At 44.8% G+C, this 24636-nt stretch overlaps 1 protein-coding gene across 1 annotated transcript in view; it reads right to left on the minus strand.

Moving 5' to 3' along the window:
• The window catches only part of TMEM163 (transmembrane protein 163), a 268565-nt gene extending 263553 nt beyond the window's left edge, over positions 1-5012 (minus strand). The window contains exon 1 of the mRNA XM_023193762.2: positions 4632-5012. Within this exon, the coding sequence (XP_023049530.1) occupies positions 4632-4833 (202 nt within the window). The 5' untranslated portion in view covers positions 4834-5012. The remainder of the gene's footprint in view (positions 1-4631) is intronic.
• Between the last annotated feature and the right edge of the window lie 19624 nt (positions 5013-24636).

The following is a 24636-nucleotide window of genomic DNA, read 5'->3' on the forward strand; positions in this document are numbered from 1 at the left end:
ATGCTTTCAACATGGAGAGTCCTCAACAACAGAAATTCATGACAATTCCCAGGCAATGCCCACAACTGCCTGGGGTCAAAGACTAAAATGTCTTCAGAATGATCTTGATTTATATGTTTATCCTTCTCCTTTGACTAGAGATCATATACAGCATCTCTTAGTTGCACAGAGCACCAGATTTTCAGCCATGCATTTACATAAACAGGAGCTTAGTACACCATCTCTGGTGAAACAACCCACAACACAATTTTCAGAGATTGAGCAGCCTCATCAGAGCAGCTCCAAAGAATGAAGGAATTGGTAATGAAAGCTCAGGTGCCAATTTGTAAAATATCACACAGTGTGAGACATCACACCTACGCATCACGTAAAAGACACCATCTCATTCATCCAACTGGGTACCACAGTAAGCCTCTGGTTGCCAAAAACTGCATCCTGACCAAAAGTTAAAACCAGGACCCTGCTAAAGCTTTTCAGTTCCATTTATAATCCAGACTCAAGCATCGCTGAATAAGTCCTGGGCGAAACAAGCCAGAATGTCAAGAAGGTTGGTGAGTGAGCCCAGCTCACAGCCTAGAGATTTTTAAATAACTGAAACCTACAGGCTTACATAGAATCAAAGGTAGATGAAATGCAAATGTGAGGCATAAACACCATCACCATCCTCTCTCTGGAAATCTCCCCAAACCTTCCTTTGTGAGTGGACTTGGATGGAAAAGATAAATACCTTCTCTCTTGTCAAATTCTGCCCAGGTACAAGTAATTTAAATAAAAATATAGCAGGCCCCTTTGTCTATATCTTCCTTGGCTGCCAAAAACCACCCTATTCTAGTTTTCAACTATACAATCACCAGTTATAGCCCTATCCTAGAATGAGCAGATTCCATGCATCCTTAAAAATTCATGTCCCTTTTCCCAAATGATATAAAAATATTCCTTTCATCATGGCCAGTTGATTTTCAGGATAAGTGAAGTTATAACATTTAGGTACTGACTCAAATAAGCAGTTTGTTTGCTAGGTAATTTGACAGCAACAATCACCAGATTGTCATCCACTGAGGTAAAAACAAGGTTCCTTTGAGAAGTAGATTGCATGTGCTAAGAGGAATGACAATCATGCCCATTTTCTCTTCAGCCACATAACATTTATTTTTCCATCCAAAGTCAGCTAGTTTCAATAATATAACTGGTCCTGACCACACATGCGGACCAATCTACATGCTTCACCCACCAGTGAAACAGCACCCCCCTGGAGGAGTTTCAGATGACAGCCCAGGACAGCTGGACCGTCCCACTAAGGTGGCATTTGGGACTTCTCAGCATTACAACCAGTACTTCTTCCCCAGATCTGAGCCTGTGTGTGCCTCCTCCATGAAATTTTTAAAGTTAAAAAATAAAATGGAATAAGTACAATGGGAAGACTGTCCAAAAATGGAAGGACTTGCCCATTTCTATTCAACCTTTTCTTATTTTCGGCTGATTTTCCTTTCTCAAAATAGAGCCGATCCGAAGAATGGAAAACTTTGTACTCCTCAAGGGGAAGTAGAGTATGATGATGTTTAAAGACTCAGTTCCTAGTGAATGTTTCACACACAGGTACCTCCACACATGTTGGATGCAGGCACACTCACAAGTCACAAAGATGTAGCGAGAATTCCTAAGGTTTTCAGGAAGCTGTGCTTTAAAGCTGGAAGAAAGGCAGCCTGAAGAGACAGGACAGGCCTCAGATTTGCAGGCAGGGTTGGATCATCTACCCATAGCTGGCACCCATATTTGAATTTCTAAACTCACTTAAATTTCATATATTTGCAATTCTGGCCTGGGAATACTAAGCATAGTACTAATGAGGAACTGATCCTTTATTTATTTTGGAGAGGGGAAAGGTACAAATACATCAGTTATTTCTACACTAGTATGCATTAATTCCAATTCCTTTCTCCTAAGTTTGTCAAGCTTGAACTCTCTGAAGAAAGGGAAATTTTTGTTAGATGGGGAAGTAGCGTGAAATGCTGACACATATAATTATCTAAGGCTAAGCTGGGCCCTAAGGTTATGGACAGAATGATGAGAAAATACTTCTGGGGAGAAGAATAGGTATTCAAGGGGGATGGGAAGAATAATTAAGATAAACCTGGCCTAATTTTTGTGTTTAGTCCCTAAAGGTCTTAGGCCACAGAGCTCTTGCTCCCTGAACTTTAAGCTCAACCAGATGGCACTGCAGTTACTGACATTCTGAGCTAGCTAGGTTTCTGAGAACCAGCCTACGTTACTTGTAAGGGGCGAATGCCTCCAAAGTCTCAAAACACTAGATTTTAAAGCAAACCTTTGAAGAGAGTTAGCCGTGGTCTGGAACCACATCTGATAGCTCCAAAGGGAGTTAGGACAAAAGAGAATGCCAAATACAGGTGCAGATCCGAGGTACCCCTCAACCCCTCTACAGACAGCCTATAGGTATTTAGGCCTGAAAGAAAGCAAGTCAGGCAGGATGCAGAGATACACAGCAGGCAAGTGCTGAGGCTTCCACCTCCCCAGTTCCTCTCACCAGCAGGAAAGAGGTAGCTGCACTCAACCCATTCCCAAAGGATATAAAAATCAATATTGGAAAAATGCAGCACCATAAGAAAAAAAAATAACACAAAAAACAAACAAAATCCTACAATAAACCTCCCCAGGTAACGTTCTGGTTTACTTAACAAAAATCACTTATTCACCATATACTGGTTGCCATCAGGAAGAGGTCAAACAAAAGAATGTCACATTGACGTTCAGCTCTCAATGCCACACAGCACCGGGTTCTTTGGGGAATAGGGTTCATCTTAACAGAGAGGCTGTGTGTGATATGCCACGCTCTCAAACAGTGACAGTTTACAAACAGTCAATGCTTTCATGCTATCACATAATGGAAAATGAAATTCCGTTGACCAGAGAAAAATAACCTTAAGAATGAATTCAGAAGGGCTTTTCACACTTGAACATGAACTACAAAATGATGCTAAATATGAACTCACCCTAGCACTGTTTTCCCTCCTATTATTTTGTGGGGTAGGGAGAAACAGGCCAGCTCTTACAGATGACCTGCAATGCTACAAAAATAAGCTCAACCCAGGCTTCTGTCTTTCTTCAATATGGAATTTTAAAATCCTACAATATTAGCTGGAGAGGGGCAAAGGTAATGAACACACGCTATAATAAAAGTGAGAGGTTTTGCTCCGTGCTCCTGATGTCCCCTGTCCTCACCTCTTAAATGGAATCTAGTTATGTGAGAACAGGGGGAGAAACTGCAACAGAGGTGCAGAATTCGTTGCCACTGGAGCAGCTCCAGTTCTCGCTGAGCATCTAGGCGGATTCTCTGGGAACTGCCGTTTCCATGTCATTTTATTTCACATGCTACAGTTTAGAATTTCTAAGGAGAAAGAGATCGTGCATCCGAACACTAAACCGGAATAAAAATGTACAGGAGATGCTAAGAATAGGACAAAAACCTGCTAAGTCTAAAATATATAAACCCGCCACAGCCAACAAAATAAGGCTTCCAAGAAAAGGGGGTGGAGGTGCAAAGAGCCGGCTTCCCCTGAAGGGCCTGGCTGCAAGAATCCCGCTTTGGCCACTAAGCGGTTTTAGCAGAACCACAGATTCGTTCTGACGGGGACAATTTGGATTCGGATTCAGCAAGAAGCAGAAAAGGTGCAGACGTGGCCGAGAACAGGGCTCCCTCTGCAAAGAATCCAAGCCCAAAGGAAACGCTGAAGGGATGGAGGAGAGAGACGCGGGAATGAGCAGGGAGTCTCTCCCGTCCTACGCTGGCGACTCATGGGGGCATCGGCAGTCGGTGGGAGGCAGAGTGTGGTCTCCCAGCAGAGGCACGTGTGCGGACCTCCAGGCCAGTGTCAGTGGAGGGGGGCTCTGAAGGGTCTGCAGACGCGCCCTCCGGAACCATCAGGTTTCAGTGGCATCTATCCAGCTGAGGCTGGTGGCCCAAATCCAAATGTCCCATTCCTCTCCCCATCATCAGACGACCGGGCAGGGACCCACCGTGACCCGGGTCCGCAGTGAGAGTCGGGGACCGCCCGAGACCAGAAGCCGCCCGAGTCTCGGCTCACTCCCCTCCTTGCGCCCTTCGCCGGGGCGGGCAGCCGGGCGGTCGCCGAGAGACATCTCGCGGCTACACCCGCAAGGGACTTCCCGCAGGGAAGTTCTCCCAGGCAGCCGGCGGGGCCGCAGGGGACTACGGAAAGGAGGATGCAACGAGCCCGGGTCCCTCAGAGCTGAGTAGGGCCCGCAGTGGCCCAGGAGCGCTCGGTTCCGAACGCAAAAAAATGCCTCCCGCAAACTTTTCCCGTGGGCGCCGGAGGGCCTGGAGCTGGCGGAAAGCAGGGCGCGAGTCCAGACGGGGTCGGCCTGAAGGCAGCCGGCGTCTGGGCTTCGAGGGAAGGAACCGCAGTCGAGGCGGTGCCGGCCGCAGAAGGTGGGGCTGCCGCTCTCGGCTCGCGGCTCTCTAGCCGAGAAGTCGGGGCTCCGTGCCCCCGCTCACTCCTAGCCCCACACCCGGTCCAGCGCAGCCCGCGAGTGGGGAGAGGCGGGCCCCGAGCAGCCGCCCCCGTCGCCTGCCGGGCCGGGCGGCGCGCGCTCACCTCGGTCCTCCAGCCCGTCGCTGAACTGGCCGCTCTCGCTGATCCGCACCTGCCGCTCCTCTTCCAGCTGAGGCTGCTCGCGGGCCGGGGAGCTCAGCGGGACCGGGCCGGGGGCGGCGGCCGGGGGCGCGTGGCCCCGGGGCGGCGGCGGGACGGCGGGCCCCTGGGAGCTGCGGCGCTGGATGCCCGCGGCCGGCTCCATGGCGCGGGGCTGCGGATCCCGGCGGGGGCGACGACAAGCGCGGCGGGGACTCGAGTCAGAAGTGCCAGGCGCCGCGGCTCCGGCGGGCGCAGGAGCGGACGGACCAGCCGCGTGGACAGCGACGGAGGGCGGGCGGGCGGGCGCCGAGGAGTGGAGGTGCACGGGCGGGGGCGGGGGCGGGGACGAGCGGAGAGCCGCGCGGCTCCGCGGCCGGTGGCGGAGGCTGGGGCCGCGTTGTCGCCGCCGCGCTCCGCCCCTGGGGGCAGGTGCGGGCGGCAGGGACCCGCCCCGAGGCCCGGGCGCGGGAGCCGGCACACCGAGGCAGACGAGAGGGAGGAACCCAGCGTGGGGACCCGCCGCGGGCCCCGGCAGAGCTTGGCTAGGGCGTAGCGGGGACCCGCCCCACTTGCGCCGCGGGATGGTGCCCAGAGGGGACCCCTCCCACTGGATTCCTCTGCGGTCCGCGAAGCCCGCGGCCGCGCGTGGGTTGCAGACAGCGCCCCTAATTTGGCATCTTTCTCTTCTGGAGCTGCACAGGCTTCAGAGGCTGTACAGGGTCTTAGCCTGGGCCGCCATTCTCACTACTCATCCAGGGAAAAAGGGTTCATCTGTCCCCAAGCCCGTCGCTCTCCGTCCTTCTAGGAGCTTTAACACTCCTGCCAGTTTCTCCCTGGAGCGCCCATTTAGCCAAGGATGGGGTATCTTTAGGACAGCGGGCGCTCTAGAAGATGCTTGAACTCCGAGGCTTCCCCATTTCGACTCTTCCTGGGCCTTCGTCCCAAACAGTTCGCTCCCCTCTGCTCATCCTAAGTCTTGTGTGATCTTCGGAAATCCATGGAAGCCTCTCTCCTACGAGAAGTCTCCCCAACTCTGATCCCTGCAGCTCTTAATTCATTTTGTGCGGTGGGGCTGGTCTCACCAGTGAGAGTCCCCAGCAGGGCACATGCCAGCTCTCTTGATGCCCACAGAGGAGCAAAAGAGGACCTGCTGTTTAATAAATTCAGCTTGGATTTGTTGGGGCTCAGAAAAGTATACTCCAACGTATGGCACTTTGGTATGCTAAGTTTGGACTATAAAACTAAACAGGCCTCTGAAGCCGCCTTAGAAACAAAGCCTCTGTCTCCCGCCCGACTTTCTCCCCACTAAGCAATTCATAGAAACCAGAATTCCTCTTCCCCACGGTGGTCATACAACCAAGAAATAGTACTCCAACCTCCCTGGTCCCCTGCCTTTCTGTGTAGGAGCTGGCCATGAAGAACTACTCAGACCTACTTTGTCTGATGGTAGATAGCAGATCCTCATTCCAGAAGAGGTCCTGCTCTATACATGCTGCACAGAGAGGCCAAGAAGAATCTGAACAGGCCTGGCTGGGTTCACCCGTCAGTCTATTACCATTAGATCACACCCTTTGTCCAATCACATTTCTATAGGGCTGTCCATTCTTCACTGAATCTAAGCATAAAAACAGGCAGTTTTCCCTGAGTCTTTCCATCTTCATTTCTGAAGGCTCCTGTATCACATAAAACTTTGATTCAATAAATTTGTTACGCTTTTCTCTTATTAACCTATCTTTTGTTATAAGCATGTTAGCGGTGCCCCTTATGATGGGGAGGAAAGGTATCACACCTTTTCTGCCCCTACCGTTTCAATGGTATCAACATCCAAGCTCTAGAGTCTGGCTTTCGACTTTAGATTGATTCAGTCTCTGAATTTAATCTGGGTACTCCAAAATGTCAATTCCTCATTTAAAGGAGTCCCCCTCATTTCTTGAAGAGTCACCCTTTTCCTTTTTCATGTCTGCTTTGCTTGTGATTGAAATGAGAGTAGGATTTCAATGCCTTTGTGGTGCACTGGAAATACCACCAGAAATGGGGAGAGGGGTCTTATTTTATTTTGTTCTGCTGTTATTATTGTTGTTGCTGGATTGGAATGAGAAGATCTGAGTTGACCTTGACCAACTCACTTTACCTTGTTGACCACTAATTTCTTCAACTACAAACTGAAAGAGTTGAACTAGGTCATTTCAAAGATCCCTTCCTGCTGCAAAGAAAAAGAAAAATGCTATGATTACTTGGATAAAGACAATGAAAATCTCTACCCATTAATCCTGGTTCTATCCTCTAAGATAGAACATCCTTCAGATATATTTTGCAGAGTCATCTCCTCCACTTTTTCCCTCCAGTCTATCCCATTTAATCCCCCTGTCAATGGCTCTCAACTGGTTGGGGAGTCTAAGAACAAACATACCCAAGCTTTGACTGCTAGAGATTCTGATATCATATTTAATGTAATCGTTCTGGGCTGAGACCTTGGCATGGGTATTTTGTAGGGCCCTTCCCCATTCTAAGAGTCATCTGGGGGCTTAAAAAAAATTATTCCTCCCTGGCTCTCTGAGATTCTGGTTCAATAGATCTGGGGTCTGGCTGGGAACCTTCCTTTAAACCCCTCTCGCCCCCCCCGGCCTCCAACACACATTCTGATGTCAATTATTCTGCAACCACCCTTTGTGATTACTCTCCACAATATGGACCATCTAGCTCTGTGCCCTTCACACACACACACACACACACACACATACACATGCACACACACACACACACACACACACACAGTCTGCAGCAGATTCTCACAAGAGCTGGTGTCATTATTCTTTCCTCTGGTTCCTCAGTTGGTTCTGTAAGTCCAGCACATCTCAAAGGTGAGTGTGCCAATGAACACCCGCAATTCTTCTTAAAATGCTAATTCTAATTCAGTTGGTCTGGGATAGAGGCTGTCAACCTAAAAGGAAGAGGCTGAGGCACAAAATATAATTGAAAGAATTTGCTTGAGCCCAAATGAGGACAGCTACCCAGGACATTTCTAAGTTGCCTTGAGGAGTGCTCCATTAGCCTCTGTTATAAGCAGGTTTTTAAAGGCGAAGGGAGCAAAGAGAGGACTGATATAGAGGACTGATATAAAGTTGTGTGACAGGTATCCTCATTGGTTTGCAGAGATAACTTGGGTTAGTGATTGGCTATAGATTGTTGAACTGTCAGGTAGGAGTTATGGTGTCCAGTGTATGGTCATTTTATGGCTACTTGGCATAAATTAGTCTAGAGCCCACATAGTCAGTGGCTTCCAGCAATCATTATTTCACTCAAGGTTGTCACTTGCTGCTGTTTCATTCCAGTAAGTCTCTGGGGCTGATAATGTAAAGGGGCTTGCATTCCTCAGATTAAAAGTTTCTTTTCTTTTTTTTTTTGTTTTCCACCAGGCTGAGATTCTGTTTCTAATAAACCTCCCGATGCTGCTGATGCTGCAGGTCTGAAGACCACACTTTGAGAAGCAAGGATCTAGGAGTCGTTTGTTATTCATGAAATAAATATATTTCCCATCATGTTCCAGCTGCCCTGATTAAACAAGCCACTATTCTCTTTTCCAGAAAGATTTCTCTGACTCCAGCTCCCCTCTGGGTGCTCCTTTTTCTAAAGTGTAATTGATTAATAATTCACCATTTATTTCATGTGTGGAGCAGGGATAGTGGTGCTTTCCTGATGTGCATTCCTTCCTCACACACACCTGCCTGGGTGTCAGGGATACAGTGTCCCCTCAAACAATCGCTGCTGATTAACTGGAAGATAACACTAGCTTACATTTCTGGAGGACATACCATGGTGCCAGGCACCTAGCTAAGTGTTTTACATGCATTGTCTCCCTCATTCAGCTACTGCTGTCCTCATTTCACAGATGAACAAACGCAGGCCCATCTGCCTTGTCGACCTCTGCCCACCACCATAATCCACAGAGGTACTGCCCCCTAGGGGGCATTTTGGAAATTTGCAGGTACTTTCATTGGTCACAATGATGGGAGGAGGGAGCCACTGACATTTAGTTGAGGGTGGCCCCAGATGCAGACTGTCTGTTTCCCACATGGCTTTCATATGTCAGACCTGACCTTTGCTTCCGTTAAAATGTGCATCTAATTACATTGGAACTTTAACTTTGTTTTACATATAAACACAAAATGTTTTTGCATCTTGTGAATACACACAGGACTTTCTGGAAATGCAACTACTGTATAAGTCTAGGAAGGGATGGTGCACTGTTTATCACTTCAGAAAATCAGGACACAGAAGCCAGTTTCATTCATGGCATCTGTTTCAGCAGTCAACACATACATGATGCCCACAGGCCCAGTAATTCCATATGTGTATACTTCTTCAGCTCCAGTTTCAAAATAACAGTAATATAAAGAAAAAGTGTAAAAAATATTCCAGAGTGCCTGTCTCTCTGTTCTTAAGTTATAAATTGGTACAAATATCTGACTACTTATTTATGACCTCTGGTGTAGCTCTGAGTGAGCATTTAAATATTAATTATGTATTGCTTTACTTTTATTCCTCCTCTATTATAATATAGATCATTATATTGATTTTTCAACTATGTGTATATACATTAGCCATGAATTCATTTCATAATCACAATAGTGAATAATCTAAAACAGTTGGGGCCGGGCACCATGGTTCACGCCTGTAATCCCAGCGCTTTGGGAGGCCAAGGCGAGAGGATAACTTGAGGCCAGTAGTTCAAGACCAGCCTGGTCAACATGGTGAAACCCTGTCTCTACCAAAAATGCAAAAATTAGCCAGGCCTGGCGCCGCACACCTGTAATCCCAGCTACTCGGGAGGCTGAGGCAAGAGAATTGCTTAACCCAGGAGGCAGAGGCTGCAGTGAGCCAAGATTGTGCCACTGCACTCCAGCCTGGGCAACAGAGTGAGACTTCATCTCAATAAATAAATAAGTCAGTAAATAAATAACCAAACAAAACAGTTGGTATAAAAAGGGAGACTGGACCATTACAACCAAGAAGATCCTGAGGAGACACAACCACTAGCTGAAATATGGCATTGTGGATGAGATCCTGGAACAGAAGAAAGACATTAGGCAAAAATCAAGGAATTCTGAATAAAGTATGGACCTCAGTTAGTAATGTCTCAGTTATGGTTTACTGCTTGGAAAAACTGTGCACTCATGTGAGATGTTAGTAATGGGCACACTGGGTGCAAGGTACATGGAACTTTCTAATCTTCTCAACTTTATGCAAATATGAAACTGTTCTAAAAAAGGAAAGCTGAGGAGAGGCTTCAAGATGGCTGATTAGAAGCATTTCATGCCTGCCTCTTCCACTTAGTGTGTATAGACAGTCATACTTTGAATACACCATCCAAGAGAGAATGTCAGAATTCAACAGAGAACTAACAAGAACTACCAGAAAGCAGGCAAGAAGGGAGAGAGACAGCCTCTCTGGAGGGGATGAACTGGAAGCAGGAGTAACTTCCCAAGGCACGGAAAGGAAGGATGAGTGACTTCCAGAGGCCCACATCCCCACCATGGAATCCTACAATCCTGCCACAAGAGAGTTCCTCAACCCTCCCAACTCTTGAAACTAACATAGGGAGCCACAAGGAGATCATGGGATGGAACCATTCCAGGGAGGGAGCTCACATTGGGTCCCACACCCTTTCTGAACCTAAGCAGCTATGGCAAGGTGCCATTTTCAGACCTAGCCTTTGGCAGACTACATACTGTCCTGTGGCCCAGCAATGCCAAGGCTGAGGCATTACAGAGACTCTGTTGCTGCTGGGACTGGGGAGCAAGCTGGAAGTTGTCCCACAGCCAGAGCTAAAAAGCAGCAAGGTGTAGGCAGCAGCTGTTGGTGCCAAGAAGTGAGTGCCACTGGGACAGAGACTGGGATGCAAGCAGGGTGTGGGTTGCTGCTTGGTCTTAGTCGCCAGCTGGGTGGGAGTTCCTACAGCCAGGAAGGGGCATAAACTACGAACAGGCTACTACTGCTGGAGTGGGGAACAAGCCCTACTGGAACTGAAGCCTGAGAGAGATGTGCTTTCCCTACCTTCTGGCCCAGGCTGTGACCGCTGAGGATGATCCCACCCTCTCCAGTGGCGGGGCCTCAGTGCAGCTGCTGCCACCCTTTACCCGAGCACTCCACCTGTGGTCTGAGGATCACCATGCCCCTGCCACCCATGTCATCCAGGCTAGTCTTGAACTCCTGACCTCAAGTGATCTGCCCGCCTCAGCCTCCCAAAGTGTTGTGACTACAGGTGTGAGCCACCATGCCCAGCTGCAGAAAAGATAACCAATTGGGTACTGCACTTAATACCTGGATGATGAAATAATCTGTACAACATCCCTGGTGACACGTGTTTACCTATGTAAAAAACCTTCACCTGTACCCCTAAGCCTAAAATAAAAGTTAAAAAAATAAAAAATAAAAGAAAGTAATATATGGGTAAGAGCACATGGTCATAACACCTGACAGCTGAAAGACTATAAGAAATCGAGTGGTATCCTTTTTGTTCTTTTTTTTTTTTTTTTTTTTATTTTTATTTTTATTTTTTATTTTTTTTTATTTTTATTTTTATTTTTTATTATACTTTAAGTTCTAGGGTACATGTGCATAACGTGCAGGTTACATATGTATACATGTGCCATGTTGGTGTGCTGCACCCATCAACTCGTCAGCACCCATCAATTCATCATTTATATCAGGTATAACTCCCCAATGCAATCCCTCCCCCCTCCCCCCTCCCCATGATAGGCCCCAGTGTGTGATGTTCCCCTTCCCGAGTCCAGGTGAGCTCATTGTTCAGTTCCCACCTATGAGTGAGAACATGCGGTGTTTGGTTTTCTCTTCTTGTGATAATTTGCTAAGAATGATGGTTTCCAGCTGCATCCATGTCTCTACAAAGGACGCAAACTCATCCTTTTTTATGGCTGCATAGTATTCCATGGTGTATATGTGCCACATTTTCTTAATCCAGTCTGTCACTGATGGACATTTGGGTTGATTCCAAGTCTTTGCTATTGTGAATAGTGCCGCAATAAACATACGTGTGCATGTGTCTTTGTAGTAGCATAATTTATAATCCTTTGGGTATATACCCAGTAGTGGGATGGCTGGGTCATATGGTACATCTAGTTCTAGGTCCTTGAGGAATCGCCATACTGTTTTCCATAGTGGTTGAACTAGTTTACAATCCCACCAACAGTGTAAAAGTGTTCCTATTTCTCCACATCCTCTCCAACACCTGTTGTTTCCTGATTTTTTAATGATTGCCATTCTAACTGGTGTGAGATGGTATCTCATTGTGGTTTTGATTTGCATTTCTCTGATGGCCAGTGATGATGAGCATTTTTTTATGTGTCTGTTGGCTGTATGAATGTCTTCTTTTGAGAAATGTCTGTTCATATCCTTTCCCCACTTTTGGATGGGGTTGTTTGTTTTTTTCTTGTATATTTGTTTGAGTTCTTTGTAGATTCTGGAAATTAGCCCTTTGTCAGATGAGTAGATTGCAAAAATTTTCTCCCATTCTGTAGGTTGCCTGTTCACTCTGATGGTAGTTTCTTTTGCTGTGCAGAAGCTCTTTAGTTTAATGAGATCCCATTTGTCAATTTTGGCTTTTGCTGCCGTTGCTTTTGGTGTTTTAGACATGAAGTCCTTGCCCATGCCTATGTCCTGAATGGTACTACCTAGATTTTCTTCTAGGGTTTTGATGGTATTAGGTCTAACATTTAAGTCTCTAATCCATCTTGAATTAATCTTCGTATAAGGAGTAAGGAAAGGATCCAGTTTCAGCTTTCTACTTATGGCTAGCCAATTTTCCCAGCACCATTTATTAAATAGGGAATCCTTTCCCCATTTCTTGTTTTTCTCAGGTTTGTCAAATATCAGATGGTTGTAGATGTGTGGCATTATTTCTGAAGGCTCCGTTCTGTTCCATTGGTCTATATCTCTGTTTTGGTACCAGTACCATGCTGTTTTGGTTACTGTAGCCTTGTAGTATAGTTTGAAGTCAGGTAGCGTGACGCCTCCGGCTTTGTCCTTTTGACTTAGGATTGTCTTGGCAATACGGGCTCTTTTTTGGTTCCATATGAACTTTAAAGCAGTTTTTTCCAATTCGGTGAAGAAACTCATTGGTAGCTTGATGGGGATGGCATTGAATCTATAAATTACCTTGGGCAGTATGGCCATTTTCACAATATTGATTCTGCCTATCCATGAGCATGGTATGTTCTTCCATTTGTTTGTGTCCTCTTTGATTTCACTGAGCAGTGGTTTGTAGTTCTCCTTGAAGAGGTCGTTTACATCCCTTGTAAGTTGGATTCCTAGGTATTTTATTCTCTTTGAAGCAATTGTGAATGGAAGTTCATTCCTGATTTGGCTCTCTGCTTGTCTGTTACTGGTGTATAAGAATGCTTGTGATTTTTGCACATTAATTTTGTATCCTGAGACTTTGCTGAAGTTGCTTATCAGCTTAAGAAGATTTTGGGCTGAGACGATGGGGTTTTCTAAATACACAATCATGTCATCTGCAAACAGGGACAATTTGACTTCCTCTTTTCCTAACTGAATACCCTTGATTTCTTTCTCTTGCCTGATTGCCCTAGCCAGAACTTCCAACACTATGTTGAATAGGAGTGGTGAGAGAGGGCATCCCTGTCTTGTGCCAGTTTTCAAAGGGAATTTTTCCAGTTTTTGCCCATTCAGTATGATATTAGCTGTGGGTTTGTCATAAATAGCTCTTATTATTTTGAGGTACGTTCCATCAATACCGAATTTGTTGAGCGTTTTTAGCATGAAGGGCTGTTGAATTTTGTCAAAAGCCTTTTCTGCATCTATTGAGATAATCATGTGGTTCTTGTCTTTGGTTCTGTTGATATGCTGGATTACGTTGATTGATTTGCGAATGTTGAACCAGCCTTGCATCCCAGGGATGAAGCCCACTTGATCATGGTGGATAAGCTTTTTGATGTGCTGCTGAATCCGGTTTGCCAGGATTTTATTGAGGATTTTTGCATCGATGTTCATCAGGGAGATTGGTCTAAAATTCTCTTTTTTTGTTGTGTCTCTGCCAGGCTTTGGTATCAGGATGATGCTGGCCTCATAAAATGAGTTAGGGAGGATTCCCTCTTTTTCTATTGATTGGAATAGTTTCAGAAGGAATGGTACCAGCTCCTCCTTGTACCTCTGGTAGAATTCAGCTGTGAATCCATCTGGTCCTGGGCTTTTTTTGGTGGGCAGGCTATTAATTGTTGCCTCAATTTCAGAGGCTGCTATTGGTCTATTCAGGGATTCAACTTCTTCCTGGTTTAGTCTTGGAAGAGTGTACGCGTCCAGGAAATTATCCATTTCTTCTAGATTTTCTAGTTGATTTGCGTAGAGGTGTTTATAGTATTCTCTGATGGTAGTTTGTATTTCTGTGGGGTCGGTGGTGATATCCCCTTTATCATTTTTTATTGCATCTATTTGATTCCTCTCTCTTTTCTTCTTTATTAATCTTGCTAGCGGTCTGTCAATTTTGTTGATCTTTTCAAAAAACCAACTCCTGGATTCATTGATTTTTTGGAGGGTTTTTTGTGTCTCTATCTCCTTCAGTTCTGCTCTGATCTTAGTTATTTCTTGTCTTCTGCTAGCTTTTGAATGTGTTTGCTCTTGCCTCTCTAGTTCTTTTAATTGTGATGTTAGAGTGTCAATTTTAGATCTTTCCTGCTTTCTCTTGTGGGCACTTAGTGCTATAAATTTCCCTCTACATACTGCTTTAAATGTGTCCCAGAGATTCTGGTATGTTGTATCTTTGTTCTCATTGGATTCAAAGAACATCTTTATTTCTGCTTTCATTTCGTTATGTACCCAGTAGTCATTCAGGAGCAGGTTGTTCAGTTTCCATGTAGTTGAGCAGTTTTGATTGAATTTCTTAGTCCTGAGTTCTAGTTTGATTGCACTGTGGTCAGAGAGACAGTTTGTTATAATTTCTGTTCTTTTACATTTGCTGAGGAGTGCTTTACTTCCAATTATGTGGTCAATTTTGGAATAAGTGTGATGTGGTGCTGAGAAGAATGTATATTCTGTTGACTTGGGGTGGAGAGTTCTATAGATGTCTATTAGGTCCGCTTGGTGCAGAGATGAGTTCAATTCCTGGATATCCTTGTTAACTTTCTGTCTCGTTGATCTGTCTAATGTTGACAGTGGAGTGTTGAAGTCTCCCATTATTATTGTATGGGAGTCTAAGTCTCTTTGTAAGTCTCTAAGGACTTGCTTTATGAATCTGGGTGCTCCTGTATTAGGTGCATATATATTTAGGATAGTTAGCTCTTCCTGTTGGATTGATCCTTTTACCATTATGTAATGGCCTTCTTTGTCTCTTTTGATCTTTGATGGTTTAAAGTCTGTTTTATCAGAGACTAGGATTGCAACCCCTGCTTTTTTTTGTTCTCCATTTGCTTGGTAGATCTTCCTCCATCCTTTTATTTTGAGCCTATGTATGTCTCTGCCTGTGAGATGGGTCTCCTGAAGACAGCAGACTGATGGGTCTTGACTCTTTATCCAGTTTGCCAGTCTGTGTCTTTTAATTGGAGCATTTAGTCCATTTACATTTAAGGTTAATATTGTTATGTGTGATCTTGATCCTGCCATTATGATATTAACTGGTTATTTTGCTCATTAGTTGATGCAGTTTCTTCCTAGGCTCGATGGTCTTTACATTTTGGCATGTTTTTGCAGTGGCTGGTACCGGTTGTTCCTTTCCATGTTTAGGGCTTCCTTCAGGGTCTCTTGTAAGGCAGGCCTGGTGGTGACAAAATCTCTAAGCATTTGCTTATCTGTAAAGAATTTTATTTCTCCTTCACTTATGAAACTTAGTTTGGCTGGATATGAAATTCTGGGTTTAAAATTCTTTTCTTTAAGAACGTTGAATATTGGCCCCCACTCTCTTCTGGCTTGTAGAGTTTCTGCCGAGAGATCTGCTGTCAGTCTGATGGGCTTCCCTTTGTGGGTAACCCGACCTTTCTCTCTGGCTGCCCTTAAGATTTTTTCCTTCATTTCAACTTTGGTGAATCTGGCAATTATGTGTCTTGGAGTTGCTCTTCTGGAGGAGTATCTTTGTGGCGTTCTCTGTATTTCCTGAATTTGAATGTTGGCCTGCCCTGCTAGGTTGGGGAAGTTCTCCTGGATGATATCCTGTAGAGTGTTTTCCAATTTGGTGCCATTTTCCCCCTCACTTTCAGGCACCCCAATCAGACGTAGATTTGGTCTTTTTACATAATCCCATACTTCTTGCAGGCTTTGTTCATTTCTTTTTCTTCTTTTTTCTTTTGGTTTCTCTTCTCGCTTCATTTCATTCATTTGATCCTCAATCGCTGATACTCTTTCTTCCAGTTGATCGAGTCGGTTACTGAAGCTTGTGCATTTGTCACGTATTTCTCGTGACATGGTTTTCATCTCTGTCATTTCGTTTATGACCTTCTCTGCATTAATTAGTCTAGCTGTCAATTCTTCCACTTTTTTTTCAAGATTTTTAGTTTCTTTGCGCTGGGTACGTAATTCCTCCTTTAGCTCTGAGAGGTTTGATGGACTGAAGCCTTCTTCTCTCATCTCATCAAAATCATTCTCTGACCAGCTTTGATCCGTTGCTGGCGATGGGCTGTGCTCCTTTGCAGGAGGAGATGCGCTCTTATTTTTTGAATTTCCAGCTTTTCTGCCCTGCTTTTTCCCCATCTTTGTGGTTTTATCTGTCGCTGGTCTTTGATGATGGTGACGTACTGATGGGGTTTTGATTTAGGTGTCCTTCCTGTTTGATAGGTTTCCTTCTGACTGTCAGGACCCTCAGCTATAGGTCTGTTGGAGATTGCTTGAGGTCCACTCCAGACCCTGTTTGCCTGGGTATCAGCAGCAGAGGTTGCAGAAGATAGAATATTGCTGAACAGCGAGTGCACCTGTCTGATTCTTGCTTTGGAAGCTTCCTCTCAGGGGTGTACTCCACCCTGTGAGGTGTGGGGTGTCAGACTGCCCCTAGTGGGGGATGTCTCCCAGTTAGGCTACTCAGGGGTCAGTGACCCACTTGAGCAGGCAGACTGCCCCTTCTCAGATCTCAACCTCCGTGTTGGGAGATCCCCTGCTCTCTTCAAAGCTGTCAGACAGAGTCATTCGCGTTTCACAGGCTTCTACTCATTTAGCTGAGCCCTGTCCCCAGAGGCGCAGTCTACAGAGACAGGCAGGTTTCCTTGAGCTGCTGTGAGCTCCACCCAGTTCCAGCTTCCCAGCGGCTTTAGTTACCTACTTAAGCCTCAGCGATGGCGGGCGCCCCTCCCCCAGCCTCGCTGCTGCCTTGCGGTTAGATTGCCGCAGACTGCTGTGTTAGCAAGGAGAGAGGCTCCGTGGGCCTGGGACCCTCCCGGCCAGGTGTGGGATACAATCTCCGGTGTGCCGGTGTTACAGCGCAGTATTGGGGTGGGAGTTACCCGATTTTCCAGGTGTTGTGTGTCTCAGTTCCCCTGGCTAGGAAAAGGGACTCCCTTCCCCCTCGCGCTTCCCAGGTGAGGCGATGCCTCGCCCTGCTTCAGCTCTCGCTGGTCGGGCTGCAGCAGCTGACCAGCACCGATTGTCCGGCACTCCCGAGTGAGATGACCCCAGTACCTCAGTTGAAAATGCAGAAATCGCTGGTCTTCTGTGTCGCTCGCGCTGGGAGTTGGAGACTGAAGCTGCTCCTATTCGGCCATCTTGCTCCGCCCAATCTCCTTTTTGTTCTTATCTATTTTTTAACATTTTTAGTAAATGTCCCCAGAGCCCTAATTTCAGGAATATACATAGGAAAAAAGAAGAAAGACCAAGAAGTCAAAGGAAACACATTAGACATAAGAGCCTCCACTGGGAATAAACGTCACAGTTATCTCTGGTGGAGCCACTTGCTAAGGGTCATGAGTGTTCTAATGAAACTGCACGTAAGAAATCACATAGTCCTCATAGTCCTATAAATCAGATATGGTATTATTAGTATCCCTGTTGTAAAGATAAGGAAACTGAGTCTCACTCCTGAGGTCTGCTTTTATCCACTACCATGCACAGCCTCTCTGGAAGAATCTACAGATGGCCAAGAGCATGGCTTCTGTACCTGATACAGCTCCATGAGATTTCAGGTTAAGGTATATAGTTACGTTACTTTGCTTCTTGTATGGGCTCTGGAAAACCAAATATAAACATATTCATCTTTTGCATGTCTTGAAGAAACACAAGCAACACTCGAGAGCTAGGGTGTGGCACCCTTGCAGGCACGGACTCCAGAGCTGGGGCTGAGTGAGGAGCTGTCCAGTACTAGAGTATCGGAGCTGGCTGCCAAGGTCAGCTCTAACAGCATTTATAGAAAGGGCTCTAAGATCTTCACTCGGAAAGAGGGAAGTGTGTGTATGTCCACATGCCTGAAGGTGTGAATCTTAAATTTATTAACTCTCTTTATCATGGGAAAAAAAGTATAAACTTGAGATATGACTATAGAGCATTCGGAGAAATATCATGTTGATTATAGCATTATTAAGAGGCTTCATGTGGAAAATATACATACAAAAAGAATGTTTAAATGTCATTTCAGCCTTTAAGAGACTTGCAGTCTAAACAGAATAGCATAGTTCTGCATTACCAGCCTTTACTGTGCATTCTCATCAGCAGTGGGTCTCAACTTTACAATCACCAGGGACAGGGCAACAAAGTCACCCTGATTAGCCCGAGATATGCCTGGTTTTAGCACTGAAAATTCCATGTCCTGGAAATTCTCTCAGTCCCAGGGAAATCGAGACAGTTAGTCACCTTATTGGGATGCTTTAAAAAATCTTCATGTTCAAGCCAACCCACCCCTGATAAATGGCTCAGAATCTCTGGGGGTGGGACCCAGGCTTCAATGTTTCTGAAAGATCTCCAAGTGATTCCAATGTACAGCAAAGCACAAGAAAGCCCTGCTCAAGGGCAGGGCTTCTTAACTTGAAAGTACACAAGAATCACCTAGCAATCTTGGTAAAATGCAGATTTTAATTCCGCAGGTCTGGAGTGGGGTCCAATTTTCTGCAGTTATAACAAGCTCCCTGGTGACGCCAGTGCTGCTGGTGTACAGACCAGCCTCTGAATGGCAAGCATCTGGAAAACACAAGCAGTATGTTTTGTTTCTACTTTGAAAGAATCTATAATAGAGTCAGGAAGAGAAGGCTATCAGGACAAAATTAACAAAAGGGGGAAAATCAAATAAAATCTAAGTAGCTAGTAATGCAGTAAGGAGAGGGAGCAGGTTCTAAGACACATTATTTTCTTGGATTCCTTACTACACTGACTACACATAGTGGGTATTTGACACATATAATCTAGAAATGCTTTATGGTGGTGAGTTCTAACACTGACTTACAAGGGTGGAAGGGCATCCCAGGAAAAGGCAATGGTGGGCATAAAAATAAGCTAAAATAAGCTAAAACTTTGTTAAGTGTACAAATCCACAATTTTCTCTGAGTAATGCTTAATTGTGGGGGAAGAAAAGAATTTGGATGGGGCATATTGACGGAACTTCTGCGGTGACTGGGAGAGTTGTATTTCTTGATTTGGGTGCTACTTGCTTCATAACGATTTATTAAGCCATGCGTTTGATTTCTGTGATTTTTAGCATCTGTGGTTTTACAATACTATTTTACAATATAAATATTTATAAAAATGTTTATCTGGAATCACCACATATATTGGGAGGGATAAGTCTGCTTTGGCTAAACAGTTTGTACTGAAACCGGTCAGAGGTTGCTAGGGGCTACTGACTATGCAGAACTAATGAGTCATCTCACTCAGCTCCATGGGAAATGTCAGAGATATGGAGGAGTAGGGGACTAACAGGAATAAAGAACAAAGTCAGCTGAATCTGATATGGGAAAAGGGAGTTACATACGCTCAAAAAATTGTTTCATTTTCTTCTGCTCATATATGAAAAAAAATGATGGCATCTACTCTCCATGATTTTCTTCCTACCCCTCTGGCCTCTTGCCCCAGACCCACAAATCCAATTGTCCTTGAACATCTCCTGCTGAGTAAGCCCACTCCCTAAATTCAATGTCCAAAAGCAGAATCCCAAAATCTATACATCTTCAACCTCCCTTTATTGGAGAATTTCAGCACCATCCACCATATCATCTCAAGCCAGGATCCGAGAAATACCTCCCCTTGACTTCACTCTTCCTCACACCCTGAAAGCAGCAGGTGACCAACCTCTGATCATTCCACCTTCTTGCCACCCCTTAGATCATTGCCTCCTGAAACACCACCCACAAAGGGGCTCCGATTTTTCCCTCTCTCTCTCTATTGATACTCTATGCATACTTCCATTGCAGCCCTTATAACACTGTATTTCTCTAATTTTGTTAATATACCAATTTCTTTCTGCATGATGGAAAATGTCTTGAGGCAAGAACAGTTTATTCATCATAGTGTTTCAGGCATCTACCAGAATGCAGGCAGAGTGTAAGTGCCCAGAAAAAAGAAAAGGTTGTTGAAGGAACAAATGAGTAAATGCTTAGTTACTCTCTTCAAGCCTTAGATAATTGAGCTGACCAGGTCATTTGTGACTGACTTCACATCCAGCCACTGAAGCAGTTCTCAGAGATTTCCTCTTCCTCCTAGGCCTCCTCCCTTCCCCCTCCATCAGTAGAAAAATAAAGAGAAACCTATGGTCTAGCTTTGAAACTGCTAAGACGGGCGAACTTTCAGGGAAAAAAAAAAAAATGTAACTTTATACCATCCCCCTAAAGATGGCGGACAACCTTCCCTTCCCATCTCGTATGTCCAGTGTGGCAGATGCTGTTGAGATTACATGATTTCAAACCTGACACATGTTTTAACCCCTCTCTAAAAGCCTGCAATATTTTATATAAACATTTTATTGAAATTTAACACACATGTAAGAGGGCACACAAATCTTAAGGTTATACTCAACAAATGTTCACCAAGTGAACACACACAAAAACATTTCCGTAAACAGAGTATGATCCGTACCCCTAAAGCATCTCCTTTGGTCCCCTCTATGCACTAACCCCACCCCGCCCAAGACTAGATGAAAATATTTCCAAATTTGCTTTGGCACAAACTATTTTGTGAAAAGTTTCTGTATTTTACTCTCCATTTATTTTTAAAAGTTTTTAATTCTAAAAGAAAGCAACGTATGCTCACTGTAAAAAGTTAAAACTTAACAGAAGTACAAAATTGTAGAAAGCGAGAGTTTCCCTATCAACCCTCTGCTCACCCCCCACTTCCACCACCACCATTCCCAAGGTTAAAAACTTGTAACAGTTTGGGGTATTTACCAGTTCAAACTATGTTACCAGTAAGGAAAAGCTCAATTCAAAGTGGACAAAACAGTAAAACAATGTATTGCCTCTCATAATTTACTTAATCATTTTCTGAGTGAATGAACATTTGTTTCCAATGTTTTGCTATTACGAACAATGCCACATTGACCATTTCATTTTGAACACTTTAAACAGAAAATGTAAAGAGATCTTGAAAGTCCAGAGTTTGGGCAGGCTTTGGGATTTGTTTAATTCAGTCACTCAACTATGTCATCAAAGACTCCGTTTCTATCTCCTTGCTCTGCTTCCAAGATATCAGCTGCATCCTGAGGCTGGCTCACTTCAGGTTGTATCATAGCTGACAACAGGGCTACATATTTTATCAGAGAGAAGTGGGTAGGGAGGGAAAGAAAAGAAAGAGAGGGAAGAGACAGAAACTCAACAACGGTGGAGTGAAGGTCCTAGGCTTCATTCTGAGTGGATCAAATTTGGTTATATGCCTACTTACAAGCCAATCATTAAAGCCTGGGGAATGTCAAGAAATAATTGGAACAGTTCCCTTTCCTGAATCAATCTCTGTGGCAAAAAGGATGGGATTATCCTAATTGATTCTAACAATAGGACCAACCTCTGAAGAATGAGGGGTTAGTTCCACCCAAACCAAATAAATGGCTAGTACCTGATGAGGTATAGTTGAAATGGAGACTGGGAAGGCCACCATATTATTCATTGCTGTAAATATCCTTTGAGACCATTTTTTTCATATATATATACACACACACAGAGTTAATTTTTAAGTATAATAGAATCACACTATTCTGCAACTCACACTATTCTGCACCTTTATATACATATAAATCTACCTCACCTTTTATAGGTGCAAGATACTCCATCGTATGAGTGAACAATAATTTATTTAACTATTTCCCTGACAAACATTTAGATTGTTTTAAATATATCTTCTGCAAAAATTCTACATTGACCATTTCATTCTGAACAAGATCTTAAACAGAAAATGTAAAGTAATTTTTGGAAGAGATACAGTCATCCCTTGGTACTGGGGGATTGGTTCCAGGACCCTCGTGGATACCAAAATCCATGGAAGCCCAGTCCATTCCCCTGCCTGCAAGCTCAAATTGACTTAAACACATGCAAGCTCTTTGCTAGAACGTCACTTGGAGGCAATTTAGAGCTTTAATACAAAATATTTAATATGGAGAATTTTCCATGAAATAACTTATCTATTGCATTCAACTGTAAACACGGTTCTTTCTTTACTCTTTGCTGTAATATTTTACTTGTAGTTTTTATGATAACTTTTTTCCCTTTTCCTCGTCTTCCTGACAGAGAATCAACTGAGTCCCTAAAGGAGGTGCTCCTCTTCCGTCCTGTCGGAGGCTTCTTCCGTCCTGTCGGAGGCTTCCTGAAGACCTGCGTTCTCACCTGCCCTTGGTGGAAACCTTCTATTCCTCTGATCTATTTTCCTGTGGGTGTCAGGGCCCATATGTCTCGATCTCCCTTTCCAGCTCTAAGATAGCAGTTATGGGCTGCATTGTGTCTCCACAAAATTCATATGTTGAAGCTGATATGATTTGGATCTTTGTCCCTGCCCAAATCCCATGTTGAACAGTTATACTCAATGTTGGAGGCAGGGCCTGGAGGGAGGTGATTGGATCATGGGGGTGGATTTCTCATGAATGGTTTAGCACCATTCCCTTTGTGATTAGTTCTCATGAGATTCGGTTGTTTAAAAATGTGTCGCACCTCCCTCCTCTCTCTCTTGCTCCTGCTCCAGTCATGCAATGTGTGCTTTCCCTTTGCCTTCTGCCATGATTGAAAGTTTCCTGAGGCCTCCCCAGAAGCCAAGAAGATGCCGTCATGCTTCCCATACAGCCTTCAGAACCGTGTGCCAATTAAAACTCTTCCCTTTATAAACTACCAAGTCTCGGGTATTTCTTTATAGCAGTGTGAGAATGGACTAATACAAAGCCCTAACCCCCAGTACATCAAAATGTGACTGTATTTGGAGATAGGGCCTTTAAAGAGATAATTAAGGTGAAACAAGTTCACTAGGGTGGGCTCTTGTGACTGGTATCTTTATAAGAAGAGATGAGGACACAGACACCCACAGAGGGAAGACCCTGTGAAAACACAGGGAGGAACAGCCACCCACAAGCCAAAGGAATGGCCTTAGAGGGAAGCAATCCTGTGGATACCTTGATCTTGGACTTCCAGCATCCAGAACTGAGGGAAAATAAATTCCTGTTGTTTAAGCCCCCGGTGCGTGGTGTTTGCTATGGCAGCCCTAGTAGACTAATACAGTGCTCAAGCCCAAGTGTGCTATGGAAACCCCTGAATGGTCCAGAAGGAGCCTCCTTGCTCCTTGCTTGCTCCATTGCTGTCTGGGTGGCTCCTAGGCCCCTTCTTCCCCGTGTTGTCCTGACCTCTGATGGGTGTTCCCTCCAGTTCTGCTCCTCCCAGGTTCTGCCCACCAGTCTGCTTAGAGTTGGTGCTTCCTTCCTTTATTTGGTGTCTGTAGATGAATGGTTTTCCAACCCTGCAGGGCTTAAGGCTCACTGCTTTGTGAATTCAGATTCCCAGACCACAGCTCCAGAGATGCAAACTCACTAGTTCAGTGATGGCGCTGGGAAACCTGCACTTTTAACAAATACTCTCAGGTAATTCTGAGGGAAATGACCACACTTTGAGAAACACCACTGAAGATATGTCCTCTTTCCTGTTTCTCTCACCCGGTGGCCTGCCGCCTCGACTGCACGTGAGATTCACCTGGGGAGCTCTTTAGAACACCCATGCCCAAGCCCACCTTAGGTATTCTGGGTTAATTAGTCTGGGATGAGGCCTGGGCATAGGTATTTTTTTCCCATAGGTAATTGGGGTACAGGTGGTGTTTGGTTGTGTGTGTGTATATATATGTGTGTGTGTGTGTGTGTATGTGTATATATATATATACAAAAAATATCAAAAAATATATATACACATATATATATCAAAATAAATATATATACACACACATATATTTTTTTTGAGACGGAGTCTTGCTCTGTCACCCAGGCTGGAGTGCAGTGGTGCAATCTTGGCTCACTGCAAGCTCCACCTCCCAGGTTCATGCCATTCTCCTGCCTCAGCCTCCCGAGTAGCTGGGACTACAGGCACCCACCACCATGCCCGGCTAATTTTTTGTATTTTTTAGTAGAGACTGGGTTTCACCGTGTTAGCCAGGATGGTCTCGATCTCCTGATCTTGTGATCTGCCCACCTCCGCCTCCCAAAATGCTGGGATTACAGGCATGAGCCACCGCACCCGGCCATGAGTAAGTTCTTTAGTGGTGATTTGTGCAATTTTGGTGCACCCATAACCCGAGTAGTACACACTGCACCCTATTTGTAGTCTTTTACCCCTTGCCCCTCACACCCTTCCCCCAAAGTCCCCAAAGTCCGTTGTATCATTCTTACGCCTTTGCATCCTCATAGTTTAGCTCCCACATATCACTGAGAACATACCATGTTTGGTTTTCCATTCCTGAGTTACTTCACTTGGAATAATAGTCTCCAATCTCATCCAGGCTGCTGCAAATGCCATTAATTCATTCCTTTTTATGGCTGAATAGTATTCCATCATGTATGTATAACATAGTTTCTTTATCC

Source organism: Piliocolobus tephrosceles, chromosome 11 (genome assembly GCF_002776525.5).
Source record: "Piliocolobus tephrosceles isolate RC106 chromosome 11, ASM277652v3, whole genome shotgun sequence".
Classification (NCBI taxonomy): domain Eukaryota; kingdom Metazoa; phylum Chordata; class Mammalia; order Primates; family Cercopithecidae; genus Piliocolobus; species Piliocolobus tephrosceles.